The sequence below is a fragment of the Dromiciops gliroides genome, chromosome 1 (genome assembly GCF_019393635.1).
Source record: "Dromiciops gliroides isolate mDroGli1 chromosome 1, mDroGli1.pri, whole genome shotgun sequence".
NCBI lineage: Eukaryota > Metazoa > Chordata > Mammalia > Microbiotheria > Microbiotheriidae > Dromiciops > Dromiciops gliroides.
The window spans coordinates 382731587-382750022 of NC_057861.1; the positions used below are offsets into that span (position 1 = coordinate 382731587).

The window sequence follows — 18436 nt, forward strand, 5'->3', positions numbered from 1 at the left end:
TAATATAATTTATATGTATGCATGTTCACATGCATGGATGTATATATGTATGTAAAAGAACCATATCTATAGGTATATGATATATATGTATGTATGCATATATACATACATATATACACACATAAATAAAAATGTCTTACTTTCCTGAATACATGATATTACTTTCACTTTCTACTTTTGTTATCTTTCTTTCATTTAAAGAAATAAATGTAATCTTCTAATTGGCTTGGTATTTCCACGCCTTTTTTTTTTTTTTTTGCATGGCAATGAGGGTTAAATGACTTGCCCAGGGTCACACAGCTAGTGTCAAGTGTCCAAGGCTGGATTTGAATTCAGGTCCTCATGAATCCAGGGCCTGTGCTTTATCCACTGTGCCACCTAGCTGCCCCTCCTCCATTTCTACTGCTATATTATTTAAAGTCAAGTACCCTCCTATTGCTGACTTTCAAAGTATGTTTTCTTTGGGAGACCCAGTTTGTGGAATGGCTGATATTCAGTGAAGCTGGAGAGCTCAATTGAATGGGTTAGAGTTTGTTGATTTAAATGGACATTTTACTATAATACTTTAACTGGCGTATGTTGTATGCAATTATTCTATTTAATTTACTTTCCCCAAATGCTTAATATTCCATGTTATCCTTCCATCTAGATGCAATTTTATCACCAAATGTGTAATGTAAAAATGTTAAATAAATGATAATTCTATTACTCTTATTGACTAGACATCCCTTGCCATTTAATCTCATTATAAGAATGAATTTTATTTTATTCTTTCTCTTTCTAGCATGGGAAGGGAAGTTCCCCAACCTTTGGGAAATACCATGTTGGTGGAATAAAGCCTGTGCTAACAGTTAAAATAGAACTTAGGCTAGTAGGTTTTCAATATTGCCTGTTGCTGTAAGCTTGGTGATATGTAGGATGGGAATTTTGGACATCTGTATTCTAGTCATGACTCTCTTCTGATTTATTTTACTTTAAATCAATCACTTATTCTCATTCTCTCATGTATAACATGATGAGAGGTTGAGAACAATCTTAGTAAGGGTATGAGTTTCATAGCATGGGCATATCAGGACCACCATCTTACCATTATAACCAGTGTTGGAGAAATGAAAATGGAGGGCACCAATGTAAATACAGAGCGTTATCCATAGTCCTAGAAAAACAGCTATGTAGGTAATACATATAATATTTTAATATGTTATATGTTATATATAAACATAACTAGAAACATGTATTATCAATGCATCCTATGTATATACATATACACATGTGGCTGTGTATATGTATGCCTATTTCTTTTTTTTCCCTTTTATTCAAACCACTGAAATCATCAGTACAGGGAAGACCCCTTCACTGCTGATGATCTGAAATTACTCTATAATTAACAGTGTTAAGGAAATTCCAGGAGGACAGAGAAGTTATGTGGATTTTCTAGGGTCACGTATAGCCAGTTATGTCTGAGTCAAGACTTGAACACAGAACTTCATGGCTTCTCTAATCACTGCACCATTCTCTCTCTCTCTCTGTTTCTTTATTACCACACTAACCATGACCACCATTCTCTCTGTCTCTCTGTGTCTGTGTCTCCCTCTTCTCTCCTCACAAAGTTTTCAAGCAGTGTGGAGCAGTATACAGATCACTAAAAGAGTAAAAGACAGCATTCTTGTTCTAAAGGAAACAATTGTGTAAATCCCTTCCTGACACTCTATTAAGCTGCACTACATCTTATATAGCAATATTTTTATCTTTTTTTCCAAGAGTCATTATTCCATAAAGAAAACAGCAGCTGTACTTGGCATTGGAACTGATAATGTGATTGAGGTAAAATGTGATGAAAGGTAAGATATAAGTATCTTCTTATAAATATATAATAAACATGATTTCTAAAACTCCATTGTGACTTAGTTTCACTCAGGGTTCTTATGAAGACTTCTGATTCAAATCAGCTTATCAATTTCTTTCTTTTTTATGAATTGTTTATGAACAATGAAAGACTTAGGAACTCTGATCAATACAGTGACCAACCACAATTCCTTTTTTTTTTTTTTTTTTTTTGCATGGCAATGAGGGTTAAGTAACTTGTTCAAAGTTACACAGCTAGTAAGTGTAAAAGTATCTGAGGCCAGATTTGAATTCAGGTCCTCCTGAATCCAGAGCTAGTGCTTTATGCACTGTGCCACCTAGCTGCCCCCATCAATTTCTTTCCCCATTGTCTCCCATATCCTTAAAAAAAAAATCCTTCGCTAGAACCTACCATTCATTGTCCTACTATTGTCCTATATTCCGCCTTCCTTTCCCAGCTCTTTACAAAGTCACTCATTGTCTCTGTTTCTTTTCACTCTTCACCTATTTGCAAACTGCTTACTCCTTATTCATCTGTGCCTTCTATTAAAACTTAGATGACATAGTCACTATGGTAGTGACTTTTTTTTTTTTGGGAGGGGGGGTTTGGTGAGGCAATTGGGGTTAAGTGACTTGCCCAGGGTCACACAACTAATAAGTGTTAAGTGTCTGAGGCCAGATTTGAACTCAGGGCCTCCTGAATCCAGGGCTGGTGCTCTATCCACTGCACCACCTAGCTGCCCCACTATGTTAGTGACTTAATATACTAATGGTTCGAATCCATAAGGAGTTTATATTTTCCAGAGGAAAAAGTGACAAAATTACTGCACGAAAAAGTATTTCAAAGAAAACTGTTCTCAACTTTTCTCAAAGCATTCTATGTTATGGAGCTATAGATTTGTGACACTGGGTATGTCATGGACCCTCTATTGGCCTCAGTTTCCTCAACTGTAAAATAAGGGAATTTGAATAGATGTCTTCTGAGATCCCATTCAGCACAGTATCTATTATTCTATAGTCACAGACTAGAAAATTGGGTTGTTTACACTTCAAGGGAATGCAAAATTACATTTGTTTGCCCTAATTTTCCTTTGCCTTCACTGTTTTTTTGTTTGGGGTTTTTTTGAGGCAATTGGGGTTAAGTGACTTGCCCAGAGTCACACAGCTAATAAGTGTCAATTGTCTGAGACCAGATTTGAACTCAGGTCCTTCTGAATCCAGGGCCGGTGCTCTATCCACTGTGCCACCTAGCTGCCCCCCTGTTTTCACTGTTGTAGCAATTCTGGTATATCTGATTGTGTAAAAAGGCAGCATCTGAATAGTTAAAGAGGCATGTAATGTGTAAGACTGGGAGTGAGGAAGACATTGGGTTTAAATCCTGCCTCATATGTTTCCTAACTGAGTGACTGAATAAGTAACTGAAAACTCCCTGGAGCCTCATATTTCTTATCTGTGAAAGGGGATAATGATAATACCAATGCCATGAGGTTTTCCCAAGGATGAAATGAGATAATTTATGTAAAGTACTTTATAAACATCAAAACACTATTTGAATGTAAGATGTTAGAATGATTATGAAAGAAAAGCAATGCCATTAACTAAGAAATGCTAAATATTTCCAAATATGTGTATGCGTAATGCAGTTGATTAAAAAGACCAACTGATAATCAGAAAAACAATTTTGAGCACCTATTGCACATAGGTCAATTTGATAGTTACTTAAGATATTGTTATTAAAGTAGATGTCCTTTGCAAAAGGCCATACAACGAATCTGACCTTCAAAACTTATATGAAATTTGTATCCTTCATATGTTCCCAAAACTGAAAAGCTAAGAAAGTATGCATGTGCATTTTGTCTGACAATCTGCATTTTTAAGGGGGAAGATGATTCCATTAGAATTAGAGGAAAATATACTACGAGCCAAGAGAATGGTATGTTTTAAAATTTCTTTGTATGGACTAGTAAGTGATAAAAGGGTATGGAACTGTCACCACTGTATAATTGAAAACAAAACTTATAAGAAGTAAAAATATCCCCAAAAGACCACCGTAAAGAGAGCCGCACGAGTTCTACTACAATAAGATAAGTTGTGTAACTTCTCTAGTGGTTTTGCTTCTGGCAAAGGTGAAAAGGACAATCAGAGAACCATCAACCTATATGCTATCCTCTGGTAATCTTTGGTCATATGGTAGCAGTTATTTTCTACCATGTGGATGGAATGTAATAATAATTTTTAAAATCTTGACATCTTAAGGGACACATATGACACTATGGGAGATTATTTTCCAATAAGACAAGTTTATCTAAATATTTAATAATTATATGAAAATCTTGAGGGTTAAAGAACTGATTGGGAAGGATTGTCAATAAAGTTAATGCTTGACTTTGGAACATGTAAGAATCTTGCCTCCTCACAAATGCACCAGTGACCTTATGTTCTTGACAGGGACTTACTCCCTTCTACGTCAGTGCCACAGCAGGGACAACAGTGTATGGTGCCTTCGATCCTCTGGACAACATTGCTGATGTTTGTGAGCGGCACAGCCTCTGGATGCATGTGGATGTAAGGCATGCACTTCAGTCTGACTTATAAATTTCCTTGAAGAAAAGAAAATTGAATATGAGAAAGAAGCATCAATGATTCTTTGTATGCCTTGAAGGCAAGACAAACAATTTTCTTCAAACCTCATTTACTCAAATGAATGGATGTGTGCATAGTATTAAATTGCCCTACACTACACAAAAACAGATGAAACTGCAATTTTGAAAAATAGTTTCAAAATGATAATGTATATAGCTTCTATTTTATTGATCAATAGATGTCACTTTGAATTCTTCTAAGTCCAAATTCAAATCCAAAGTATTCATGATATGTGTATCTGTCTGCTTGGTTGACCATATCATTAATAATATCAAGAAATAGCTTACTCCTTTAATTCAAAATAGTGAAGTAATCAAGAGTTATTTATGAGGATATAAACACTTGGAAACTAATAATTCAGAAAGTTGTTCTTTGGCAGTGTTCCTCCAGTCTTTCAATGAGAATCTTGCTGAAGCAAAAAACTAATAGACTGGAATTTGGGTTGTTGGGTATTATTGCCAAATTTGATGGCAAAATAATTATTTCATCTATCTCTATTCATTGTCCTTGAGAATTTTTCTCACATTAAAAAATAATGAATTTAATTGGTCATACAATAGAAGAATATTTAGAGAGCTATATAGTAGGAATTAGGGTTATGCTTTTGAAAAAGGGGATTATTATAGCCCAATTGAAAATTGACATACTAGATAAAGATAATGAATAAGATACAGGATTTAAAAAACTAATGAAATATACTTTCCCACCTTTGTCTTAGGCAGCATGGGGAGGTGGATTGTTGATGTCCAAAAAGCATTCTTATAAGCTTCATGGCATTGAAAGGTGAATAAATTCTATTACTTTATTTTAAAGAGATTTTGGCCCTGGAAGAGGAGTGGGTATCAAACAACAACAAAGTAATTGCTTTTATTATATATAAGGCATGGTATTAAACCTTGGATATATAATAAAACATAAAAATGTAAGATAAATTAAACAACATATACATCTATAGAGATATAAAAGATATATACACAGTTGAATGAAGGTAATCAGGGGAAGGTGAAGAATATAGTATCTAGTTCAACTGGTAGAAAAACTTGCTGAAGGAAGTAGTATTTGGGCTGGATCTAGCAGGAAGATAGGGCTTTTAAGAGATGATGGTGGGGCAGCTAGGTGGAGCAGTGGATAGAACACTGGCCCTGGAGTCAGGAGGACCTGAGTTCAAATCCGGCCTTAGACGCTTGATACTTACTAGCCGTGTGACCTTGGGCAACTCACTTAACCCCAATTGCCTCACTAAAAGAGAGAGAGAAAGAGAGAGAGAGAGAGAGAGAGAGAGAGAGAGAGAGAGGGGGGGGGGGATGGTGAGGAAGGAAAGTGATCCAGACATGGTGTATATCAACTGCAAAAGCATGTTGATGGGAGACAATGCTTAATATGTGATAATCAGCAAGCAAGCCACTATTTTCATTGCTACCATCATCATCAACAAGCAATTATTAATTTAGTTACTATGTGTCAGGCATTGTGTTAAGTTCTGGTAATACAAAGAAAAGCAAAAATTGATCCTTCTTTCAAGGATCTTACATTCTGTTGGATGAAATGACCTAGAGATACATTGGTACACAAAAGATACATATAGATATAAGATAATTTTAAAGGAGAAAGTATTAGCAACTTTGGTGGTGGGATGAGAAAGGCCTCCTACAGAAACTAGCACTAGAGCGGAAATCTTGAAATAAACCAAAGTTTCTACAAGGTAGCAGTGAGAAAGAACAATATTCCAGATATGAGAAATAGCTAGTGGAAAGGTATAGAGATAAGAGATGTAGCATCATATGTTTGGTACAAGTCATGCATTATGACTAGACATGTAAGGAAGAAAAGTGAAGGAAGACTGAAATGTCAAGAAGGAGTTTCATATTATGAAGAACTATAAATGCTAAAGAGGAGGGAGAGTTTATATTTTAATCTAAAGGTAATAATGGGCTACTGGAGCTTACCAAGTAACGGGTATGGGGTGTGTGAGACATGGTCACATATGTGCTAATGTTTTTTTTTCCTGGCTTAATGTGAGTTCTATCTAATTAATAAATGATTTGTCATGTAGGGCCAACTCTGTGACCTGGAATCCACACAAATTGATGGGAGTCCCTCTTCAGTGTTCTGTTATCCTGATCCGAGAAAAGGTAAGTCGTAAACATTCCTACATCATAAACTTCTTTACATCATGGCACAAGGTTCTCTTAATGTGTAGTAAATTTCATGGATATGAAAGTATAGATACAAAATCAGAATCTTTATTTACCTTGTTTTGATTATCTACAACAAAATGATGAAAAAAGACACAAAATTAGCTCCTTATAAGTGAATGATTCCCATACATGCACTTAGCCTAGTTGCTAACCAAGGAAGAGTAGTGCTATAGCTCTAAAGGGAGGTACTATTTTAGGTACAGATTACTGACAATGCTAGAAATATAAACAATCTGCTTATTCAAAATACCAAGAATTATTCTTACTTGCATTGGTAAGGGAATTTCAGAAATCATGGATTTTTATATCAATGTAACCACCAGACTTATCCTAATTCCTATAAAATTATTACTTATATTATTTATATGATTTAATATTTGTGATATATCATATCATATATCATTTATTATACATAGTTTGATGCTTTCTTCATTCTTCCACCTTAATTCCTTCCTTCTTATTCTGTGAAAATGAAATATACAGCGCAATTTTACTTCCTCTTGTTGTTTCTCAAAGAAATTGAGACAACTTTCTCTCAAGATAATTATTCTAAAAGACAAGAATAGAGAGATCATGTGTTCCATAAGTGTTTAAGAGGAGTGAACAAAGACTCTGGAAAGTATGAGATAGATACCCATTGATAGAAGTCATTGGGATTTTTAAGCTATTTGTATTGGCTATCTCTGATAGCCTTTAACTTCTGAAACTAGAAGGAGGCTTAGAAAAGCCTTATGGATCCATTGTTCAGTTCCCTTAGTCCTCAAAGTACTGAGATTTTCCGTATGGTTTTAAGGTCATCTATCAAAAATATGTATACATTGATAATATAAGGTCATCTATCAAAAATATGTATACATTGATAATATATCGATAACATTATGTGATATATAATAATATATAAGGTCCTTTACAAATCTTAAGGTACTATATGAATATTACCCATTATTACCATTAATATCATTATAGACCATTATTAAGGAGATATTATGTCTCTATTATCTTAGTGTGGGTGACATATAACTGGAATATTGTAACTATGTAGATAATTTATAAGATATTATAGTCATATTATGAGCATAGTCATTAAAGAGCAAATATATACACTTTGCCCTCTTGGTTTTGAAGATGAATTTTTCAATGATCCTTTTTATTTTTATTCTAGAAAATAGTGGAAGATCCAATTCAGAAAATAGTTACATTTAAGAGTACGTTTTTATCATATCTTTCAAATGGTTTTAGATAATTATCAGACCATAGGTTATGATTCAACCATTTAATACTAGATGTATTTGTAAATTTTGGGGAAAAAACATGGATGATGATTATTCAGCACTAAGGGAAAACAGCTTATAAGGCTGAACACCAGAGCAAAAATTTCTCCTATGTCAAAAAGCAAATAGAAGATAAGGATAAAAAGGAGGAAAGGTAAAAGGGAAGGAAGTGATTCTTCATTTCTCATGACTCCTTCCCATATGATTGTCTTCTGAGATCTTTCCTGTCACAGAACTTAAAGTTGCCATTGGAAGTGGTGGTCCTCACTAGAGAATATAGTCTTTCTTTGTATATGTTTCCTTGCCATTTTATGAAGATAGAACTCAGTAGATGGGCCTTGGGTAAAAGTCTCTCCACTCTGTTGATGGGGGAATATGCAAGATACCGTTTAAAAATATTTGCCTGAGCCATCATGAGCTGACTCACTCATTGACCTTTCAGTGTGGATAGGAATGTTCTCAGTAATCTTTTAGATGGGAAGCATAAGTTTGAATTTTTATGAAATGGCTGGGCAAGAAAGAAATAGAGAACCAAAATGTTTTATCAGTGGAGGAGGTCTTATTGACCTTGTCTATGTGTACCAGTTTATATGATTGGTATTTATACTGATTCATTTTTGTTTTCATAAATCACAGGAACAAATATTGAAAATGCCATTAAATATATTCTAAATATATATTTCTTTCTATATTCTCAACTAATTTTAAAGAAATAATCATTTTCTGGTGCTTTTAAATTTGAAGTAGCTAATTTTTTAAAAAAAATCATTAGTATTTTCTCAGCAAAACCATCTGCTAAATTCTTCAAGTTCCATCTACTTATTTCACATTTTTCTTAATGAATTAGATTTCCTTGAATTCCAAAGTCAAAATTATTTAAATTACATATTTACTGCAATTGTTTAAGTATACAAAATAAATGACATTAATGATAGGGACCAGGAATAGGACTGGACCTGTGATTTCATTGGTACGTCCTGGTGAGCAAATTCTATACCAATGCAAGTTGTCACCTTCTGTACATCTAATAGTGTTAAAGAGTTGTCTAGAACAGTGAAGTGAAGTGGGTTGTCCAGAGTTCTATAGGCTTTAGGGATGACAGTAAGATACTTTATGATCTAAAAAGGAAGAGGGTCTGTCAGTTATCAAGAGCAAATGATAACACACAGACAATTTAAATGCTTCCTGAATACTTATGAAAAGGTAAACAATATAGAGGAACATTAGTTTTGTCCTCCATGGAGGATTTTGAGAAAATGACATCACCCACCCCATGCTTTAGCTTTGGATGATGCTCTCCTGATTTCTTTTAAGTACCTCCTCATCTTAAAAAGACTTGAAGTATATCTCAGATACTACTTTCTACAGTCACTCCAATTACTCCAGTTATTAACACTCACTACTTTCTGAAATTTCTATGGATATAGAGTTGATTCTTATAATTTACAGTAGTTATGTTCTATAAAGTCACCATATACACTGAATTAATGAATCATGAACCATTGATCCTAGTGGAAATGCTGGGTTAGTTTCATGGGAGCCTCTGGTCACAGCATTTACTATATGCAGATCAGCAAATTTTCTCTCCCTTTTTCTAGATGCATGGTATTATTCCTTCATTCACAATGAATTCAGAGCCAACAGCACAATATAACATGTCAGAATGAAACTTATCTACCAGAAAAATTATCTAATGGAACTAATTTTTCCATAAGTTCTTACATTAGAAGCACTAGACAGAATGTTAGCATTACATTTGGAGGATATTTTAAATAGCAAAATCACCCCAAAAAGTACACAAAATTTTTAAAGTGTACCAAATAGAAGGGGAAGTGGACATTTGTTTACAACAGGAGAGCTAAAACTAGGAGGTAGTCCACTACCTTGTTTGACCTCAGCTGAGTCATGTTGAGTGACTCAGATTTCTTGGAACTTTGCATATGTCTGTGAATGACTGCAAAAGTTCCACAAGTATTGATTTTAGTGTTACAAATAAGTTTTGGACAAATTTACAAATATTGACTACATGAATAGTGAAGATAAAATATGTTTTATGTCTCATGTATGTTTTATATTTATCTGTGATGGCATAAATCACTAATGATCTATACTAGTAGACATACTCACACCAGTAAAACAGTTCATTGAAATAGCAAACTATTTAGTGTAAAAGTCAAATCGATAGAAAACAATAGTTACAATTTTAAATTAGATACAGTTTATTCACTAAATATATAATTCTGTTCTAGGGTCTTCTTGAATCATGTAATCAGATGTGTGCTGGGTATCTATTCCAGCCTGATAAACACTATGATATAGTGTATGACACTGGGGACAAGACTATTCAATGTGGCCGACATGTTGATATCTTCAAACTCTGGCTAATGTGGAAAGCAAAGGTAGGATCTCATAAACTACACTGTTTTGGCTTTGATTTATTTGGGAAAAATAGTTATGCAAGCTTATCATAAATTCTTTGGTACCACCCTCACTTGTAGAATCCCAGAAAACCTATTCTCTAAAAGGTGCTCCATGGATCAGCACCCAAAGAAATCAATGCTTATGAGTTATCACTAATGTTTTTACTTTTACTAGCCAACCAAAAGAATCATTCATTTAAATAAATGATACTCCATTAAATAGTATAACACATAAAATGATAACTAAAATTATTCCTTGTACATATTGGATTTATTCTACCATTAGTTAACATATTACCAATAAGAAAGGGAATATAATCAGAGAACAAGTATATCCAAAGAACATGCATGTAAGGGACACATGAATATAAGGAACATGCCAGTAACCCATGTGGCCAGGGAACATATATGGTGAGCACCCATGGTGGGTGGTATAAAGAGGGCACATTCATGGCCAGGGAAGCTTATATCTCTGATGTTGCAGGGAAGCCAATGGTAATTCCACCACACTGTTATTTACTAATATATGGCTGGAATACTGTGTTTGCTGGACATGTCATTTCTGTTCTTGATAGTTCATGGTGCTGTGATATTATCTCTAGTAAACATCCTTTTTTACTCCAAGCAATATCCTGCCATCAAATATTTTAGCTTTAAGGCCCATGTAATGCTATTTTTACTCACATCTTCTATGATGTGGTGAAAAGAAAACCCTTTTTATTTATTTTTTTTTTTTGCGGGACAATGGGGGTTAGGTGACTTGCCCAGGGTCACACAGCTAGTAAGTGTCAAGTGTCTGAGGCTGGATTTGAACTCAGGTACTCCTGAATCCAGGGCCAGTGCTTTATCCACTGTGCCACCTAGAAAACCCTTTTTCAACAAGGGTAGACTGAAATCTTTTTGTGTGCCTAGCCACTAGGACAATTGGACAACACACTTACCAGTTAGCTAACAAAAGTGAACCACCATACTATTAGCTTATAGAATACCTGTTCTTTTTGGCTACCCACAGTTTATAATCTGAGGTAACTATCTGATTTAAACTTTGAAATCCCTTACAGCTCACCACTCCAGTCCATTTTTCCTTCAATTCCCATGTGACACACTCCTCACCTCTTATCCATTCCCCCATAGACTCAAGTAACTCACTATCTTTCCAAAATCAAGTAAAAAGTTATTTTTTGGCATTTAAAGTTTTTCCTATCCTGCCCCCTCCCTATATTTCCAGCCCTCCTACACTTTATTTCCCTTCACTATATAATCCAAGAATAATAGCCTGTTGGGAGTTCCTAGCACACAACTTATATTCAGATTCTATACCTATGGACCGGATAAATCTGTTACCTACAATGCTCTCTATTCTCTCTTCTTCCTTGATTTCCTTCATTTCAGTTCAAATTCTACCTTTTGCTAGGGGCTTTTGCTGATCCTTGGGGATGCTAGACCTTTCCCTCTAAAATAACCTTCCATCTATTTTCTCTGTGTGTGTGTTTATGTGTATGGGTATGTGTATGTGTAAGTGCATGTGTATATGTATAGTCTATGCAATAATTTCAATGTTGTCTTTGCCATTAGAATTTGTACTTCTTGAGAAAATGCTCCTTTTTGGCCCTTCTTTATATCCTCCCATTCAATACAGTGTAAATATTTGGCACATAGTAAATATTTCATAAGTCCTTGTTGATTAATGTACTGTTATTTAATCATTTGTAGGTGTTCTATATGCTAAACTCAATGTGACTGCTGGAAAAAAAGAGTTATGTAGAGGTTGGGGCTATAAAACCAATGACTATTTGGGGGGGGCAATGAGGGTAAAGTGACTTGCCCAGTTTCACACAGCTATGAAAAATGCAATTCATCAACAGAGAAAGAACTGATGGTATATGGATACAGATTGAAGTTTTTTTTTTTGTTCTAATGTGGGGATGTTTTGCATGACTGCACATGTATAACATATTGAATTGCTTGAGTTCTTAAGGAGGGGTGGGGAGGGAGGGAGGAAGAGAGTTTGGAACACAAAGTTTTAAAAAATCAATAATCAATATGAAAATTTGATTTTACATGTAACTTGGGGAGAATTCTAAATAGATAAAAAATTATAATATACTCCTTACTTTTTTACTATTCAAATTCCTTTCCAAGGGGCATTTACCTCCATATATGGCACCCGCCTTAGCTCTAGAGCAATGAACCAAGTCCAATTCAATTTTGCCATTGTTTCTGAATGAGGCATGTCAATTTGCTCTTTTTGACTCCATTCACTATACAAATATGATCCAAAGTTTCCCAGCCTCCCTTCAAATTTTATGTTGTCTTCCCCACTAGAAGATAAGGTTTTTTTGAGGCAGAGGCTGGTTTTACTCTTGTGTTCATAACCCCAGTGCATAATGCATAGTAGATACATAAATGCTTTAAAAGAAGTTCATTCATTTATTTCCAAGTTCTTAACAGCATAAAGTTGATCAAAAACTAAATCAAAGTTGGAAAGGTCCTTAGCCTCTAACCTCCTACTCGGTAGCAGCCTTTATGTTGAATTTTCACATTAGGGAAAAAACAAATAAAAACCTTGGTGTTTTTATAGCATTCTTGGTCAGTGAAAAGCCTCTAGTCTCCTTGTATATGTATTCCAAAGGTGAAAGGAACTACAGAAGTTTGTAAACTAGACAAAATGAACTGGAGAAAAAGAACTGGAAATTCCACTTAAATATAAGCACTAGTTCAATTTTATAGTTCAACCTTTCCTGGTGTTGTTTGAGATGGTCCCAGCTTTTGAAACATTCATATTGGGTGATCCTCTGCATCTTCATAGCACATGATTATTCCATTTACAGCTTGATAATCACATTAATTTACCCTACTTTGTCCCTATGAAGTCAAAATTACATATTCAGATCCTAATGTATGGGGCCATTTAAAGTAGTGGAATAATGTGAAAATTAAAGTAAGTTATATAGAACAAAATTAGAATTTGTGAAGGAAAATATGGACTCTTTCAGATTTCATAAAATAAGTACTATAAAAACCTATGCAATGAAATCTTGGAGCTCTTTAATTAAAGTAAAAATCCCCTATGAAACCCCATATACTTATCTGTTTTACATATGTAAATGTTTCCCTTGGTTTCTATTTTAAGATATCCCATGGATTACATACTTTTATTTTTTAAGGTTACTATGTCATTGCACACAACTATAATCTTTTTGAATAATAGTTTACTTTTCTCTTTAGTGTTAGATTATTTCAAGGATAGATATAGTTACTGAACATATGTTTCAGAAGTATAAAGAACCCTATGGTGAGGAAATTTCCTCCTTCTACCATCTCAGGTTATCACTTTCATCACCTAGATATTTTTGGAGGGGGGAAGGGCCTCTAAAATGTTAAATAATTTGCTGGGGCACAGAGCCATAGTGTATCAGAGGTGAGATTTGAACCTAGTTCTGGATTTGAAACTACCAACTATCCTACTGCTACCTCTCTTATTTCAAATCAAAATGAAATATAATTAGCATGTAGAATTTGAGGAATACTTATATAAAATATGTTTGAAAATAACATCATTTTGTTATAATTTGATGAAACTATCATCTCATTTATGTTTCTATTCCCTGAAGTAATGCAAATTTCAACCATCCATGGCTTCTCCTTCTGTAATACTTGTCTACATTCTTGCATTCAGGGACTACTCAATGTCCTGGTGCTCTTCATCTGAATTTTTTTAGTATTGATAGTACTATTAAATAGTCTTGGAGTGGCCATCTATCATTCCTAACTTTTGCAGCATAATCAGCCCACTGCTTTGTCTGGTCAGACACTTGTATTATGACCATATCTTGTTTACCAATAATAGTTAGTATTTACATAGCACCTTAAGATTTGCAAAATGCTTTACAAATGTTATATTATTTACAACAACCCTGGGCAGAAGATATTATAATTAGACCTACTTTACAGGAAACTGAAGTAGATAGTGGATGTACCTTGTCTAAGGTCACAGAGCTCTAAAATGAGATCAGATTTAAACCGAGAACTTCCTGACTTCATATCCAGAGGTAGCTGCTATGAAAAGTCATCATTTGCAATGTGCTATAGCCTTATACTATCTATGCATATTTCTTTTCCCTTTTGCCAATCCTTGACACCTTGATTTTTTCAAAAGTGAGAACATATGGTGATATAAGAAATTGAGCATGGGCACTTTTAATTCATACTGACATAATTACTTCACAAAGGAATGCTATTCAAAATATTACCACATGATTCTTTACTGTTTTTTTTTTCCTCAATTGTCTAGAATATATTTTTTATTACTACAAAGTGTGGTAAAAATTATTTGTGGTAAAGATTAATATTCCCATTTTTAGCTAACTCATTTGGCAGGGGCCACACCTGGCCTACTCCAAGGTTACATATGTTACTGAGCTCAGAAAGGCTATTTTTGAAGGACCTCCCCTTTTGGGGGAGGAGAGATTGAACGCTTGCTGAAGGGAGGCAGGCTGCTTCCAGAATGCTAGGCATTTTCCGGAACTCAGCCTTTTCCATCTGGGCCCTTGAGCTGGCGCGTGTTCATGCTCTCACTGTGGCGACTGTGGTCTGGGTGGTGTGTGAGCAAACCTAGACTGGCGGGCTGTTCAGGTGTTTGGTGAGTTCAATTACAGAAAACCCTAATAGGCTAAGTTTAGAGTTAAGAGCATTTCTCTGTATTTCTATTTTCCTATTTCCTTATCTTTGATTTTTATTAGTTTCACCTTTGTTGTTAAATTAATTCCCAAGTAATAAAATCTGATCCTTTTGTGAACTAAAGCCTAGAGGCTCCTTTCTTATTGGCCTGGGAGAAATAGCTAAAAAGGGCAGTTCAGAGGGGAGGTTAAGCCTAAAAAGGTCCCTCATATTTCTGGGACCCCAATATTGCGGCGAGTCACCCAAATAATGCTCCATATATCAAATTTTGGCCCTCACAAAAGTCATGAGTTTATGGTAAATTTTCAGTACAGAAAGCTTCTTCCATGGTCACAAACTCTACCCTTAATCTACTTTTTGAAAACCTATTATTAGCCAAAAGAGAACCTAGAAAGAGTAAGAAAGTTTTGTTCTACTTCCAGAAAAAAAAAAATGTATGTAGAAGGAAAAAGTCTAGACAGAGAGCTACTTTTCCTTGTGAGAGTGTAAATTTCAAGAGCTTGAACAGTTAAGAGGTTCTTCATTTGTGTAGAATGAGCTAAAAGAAGAAAATAATTTAAATTGTCTAAGTCTTATAAAACGTGTCCACAGAAAAATTGAATGAAGGATTGGATTTCTGAGTGGAAGAAAAAACCATATCCCAGTGCTCTTCATATAGTACTATCTATTATGGAGCAACATATATCACCACAAATATTGACACCAAAAGGAGGCTAGATAGATGTGTCACTCATCTTTTTGAATTATTCTAGTTCTATCTTGGGCAGAATTCCAGGGTTGACAAGGAAGAATCACAGAGACATTCATACCTTAAAGTGTCCAGTTAATATCACCTTCAATGTGAGCATCTAAAAAAACCTTACAGACATCAAATATTTGACTTCTTTCACTTGTATCAAAAGAAATAAAGAGAGATAAGATTAGGTGGGATAAATTAATTTTTTTTGGTGAGGAAGTTGGGGTTAAATGACTTGCCCAGGGTCACACAGCTAGTAAGTATCAAGTGTCTGAGGATGGATTTGAACTCAGGGTCTCCTGAATCCAGGGATGGTGCTCTATCCACTGCACCACCTAGCTGCCCCTGGATAAATTAAATTTTTAAAAATCAATCAATCAATGTGCATTTATCAAAAGGCACTGAGTTAAGCACTGTAGATACAAAGAAAGACAAAAATCATGTTCTATACCCTTATGGAGTTCTCATTTTAATAGGGGAGACAATATGTAAACAATTTGATATGCAAAATATATACAGACTAGAAGGAAGATAACCTCAGAAGAAAGACAGGTCTATCCCCTGGGGATAGGGACAGGAAAAAAACAAAACAAAACAACTTCCTACAACAGGGGATTTGAATTGAGTTTAGAAGGAAGTGAGGAAAGGCAAGAGGCAAAAGTAAGGAAAGAATATTCCAAGTATGAGAGAGTCAGAGGAATGGTGGTGACAATATTTCATGTGATACATGTGTGGGAAGGCAAATAGACCAGCATATGTACATTGTACAATATGTAGAGGGGAATAAAGTATAAAAGGCTAGAAATAATTGAACAGGCCAAGTTGTGAAGAAATTGGAATGACAAACAACATTTGATATTTTAGCCTAGAGATAATGGCAGGGGGTAACTAGACTTTACTTAGTAACAGAGTTAGATCTGCATTTCAGGAAAAGCTTTAGTAAGTAAGTGGATGGATTGGATTGTCAAGAGATTTGATATAGTGACACCAACTAGAAGGCTATTGTAATAGTTCATGTGAAGAGTTTGTATTAGTTTGGTAGGTGTGTGAGAAGGGGATGTATGAGAGATGTAGTGAATATAGAAATATGATATTTCACAACAAAATGGATATATAGAGTGAATGAGAATGAAGAATCAAGGATGATGCTAAGAGTGAGAGACTGCATGACTGGAAGAATTCTAGTGTCCTTGCTAGTCATAAAACATCTTGGAAGGGAAGTGGATTTGGGGGCAAAGAAAATCAGAGCTCTTTTTGATCTGCAGAATTTGAGATGCCTGCTGGATATCAAGTTCAAGATGTCCAAATGTCATTGGTTGTATGAGATTGCACCTCAGATATTTTCTCAAAGAGGACATAGTGATTAACTTATTAGAGTTTGAAACTACACTGAGATTCTTGGGACACTTTGCATATGTATAACTTGGAATCATGTCCATAGAGATGATCATTGAAGACATGGAAACTGATAAACTCACAAAACGAGATAATTTAGAATAGTGGTGTCAAATTCAAATATATAATGATTCCTGTGGGCCATATATTGAATTAGTTAATCATGTAATGTTTTCTATATTTTATAAATATTTCCCACATTTTAATCCAGTTTAGCACTGCACTCACAAGTGTTAGGTACCACATGAGGCCAGTGAATGATGTATTTGCCATCTCTGGCATACAGAAGTGCTGCTTAACCTTTTATGTGTCATGTATCCCTTTGAAATTTTATAGAAACTATGGATTTCTCAGAATTATTTTTAATAAATTGAGGGAATATTTGTAAAGCCATAGGTATAATATTTGGCACATAGTTATTTGTTCTTCATATTCAAAGTAGACCAATGATGTTATGTGTGATGTACTGACTTGTCCATGAATTAGATTTGAGTGAGGCAAAGCTGCACAAAGTCATCAAACTCACTCTGAGTCTTTGAAGTCAAGTGACATGAGAAAAGTCAAGGAGACTGTGATGGCCTGGGGTGCAATGGATGACCGTGGTGGCTTTGAAACTTAACTAAGCTCTAAGTACCCCACAGGGCCTTTTTCAGCCACCTTCGTGGATGTTGAAACCAATTGTTCTCAGTCACCCACTCTTCTAGGGAAAGTCTTCACATGCTTGGGGTAGAAATCCCATTAATTCACTGATTAGTTTGAGGTTTTTTGATTGCCATAAACCTGGTTTAACCTACCTACCAAGATGTTATGCCAGGGTATGTGTCTATTGCACATACTACAGCTTCTTGGAGCCACCACTGAAACATGGGTGAATCAGATGGACACAAAAGGTTGATGAACAGCCCTGAAAAGGGCTGAGCAAGCTTCCACACTAGAAGTGCCAGTACTCCTGAACACTCCATAAAGTGGAACATAGTAAACACTATATAAATGTTTATTCTTTCTCATACTCTCATAGGCATAAAATAAAATAGGTTTTCCAAAAGGAAGCAATAATGTCAAAATAAAAATATCAAACAACTTAAAGAAACATTTTAATAGAGCTCTGCATAAAGGGAGAATAGAAAATGGTTTAAAAAAGTCTGGGGGTATACCAGGGCTTAGTGGCTGTAGCCTATGTGAAGTGAAAGAAAATTAGAAAAAGCCTCAGATAGGAGAAAGAGGACAGAGCAGTTTTGAAAACCTAGA

At 34.9% G+C, this 18436-nt stretch overlaps 1 protein-coding gene across 1 annotated transcript in view; it reads left to right on the top strand.

The window, feature by feature from the left end:
• The window catches only part of LOC122734935 (glutamate decarboxylase 1-like), a 41835-nt gene that overhangs the window by 13798 nt on the left and 9601 nt on the right, over positions 1-18436 (top strand). Inside the window, exons 6-11 of the mRNA XM_043976122.1 lie at positions 1762-1841; positions 3724-3778; positions 4294-4410; positions 5207-5271; positions 6542-6620; positions 10207-10356. Coding sequence (XP_043832057.1) covers positions 1762-1841; positions 3724-3778; positions 4294-4410; positions 5207-5271; positions 6542-6620; positions 10207-10356 — 546 coding nt within the window. The remainder of the gene's footprint in view (positions 1-1761; positions 1842-3723; positions 3779-4293; positions 4411-5206; positions 5272-6541; positions 6621-10206; positions 10357-18436) is intronic.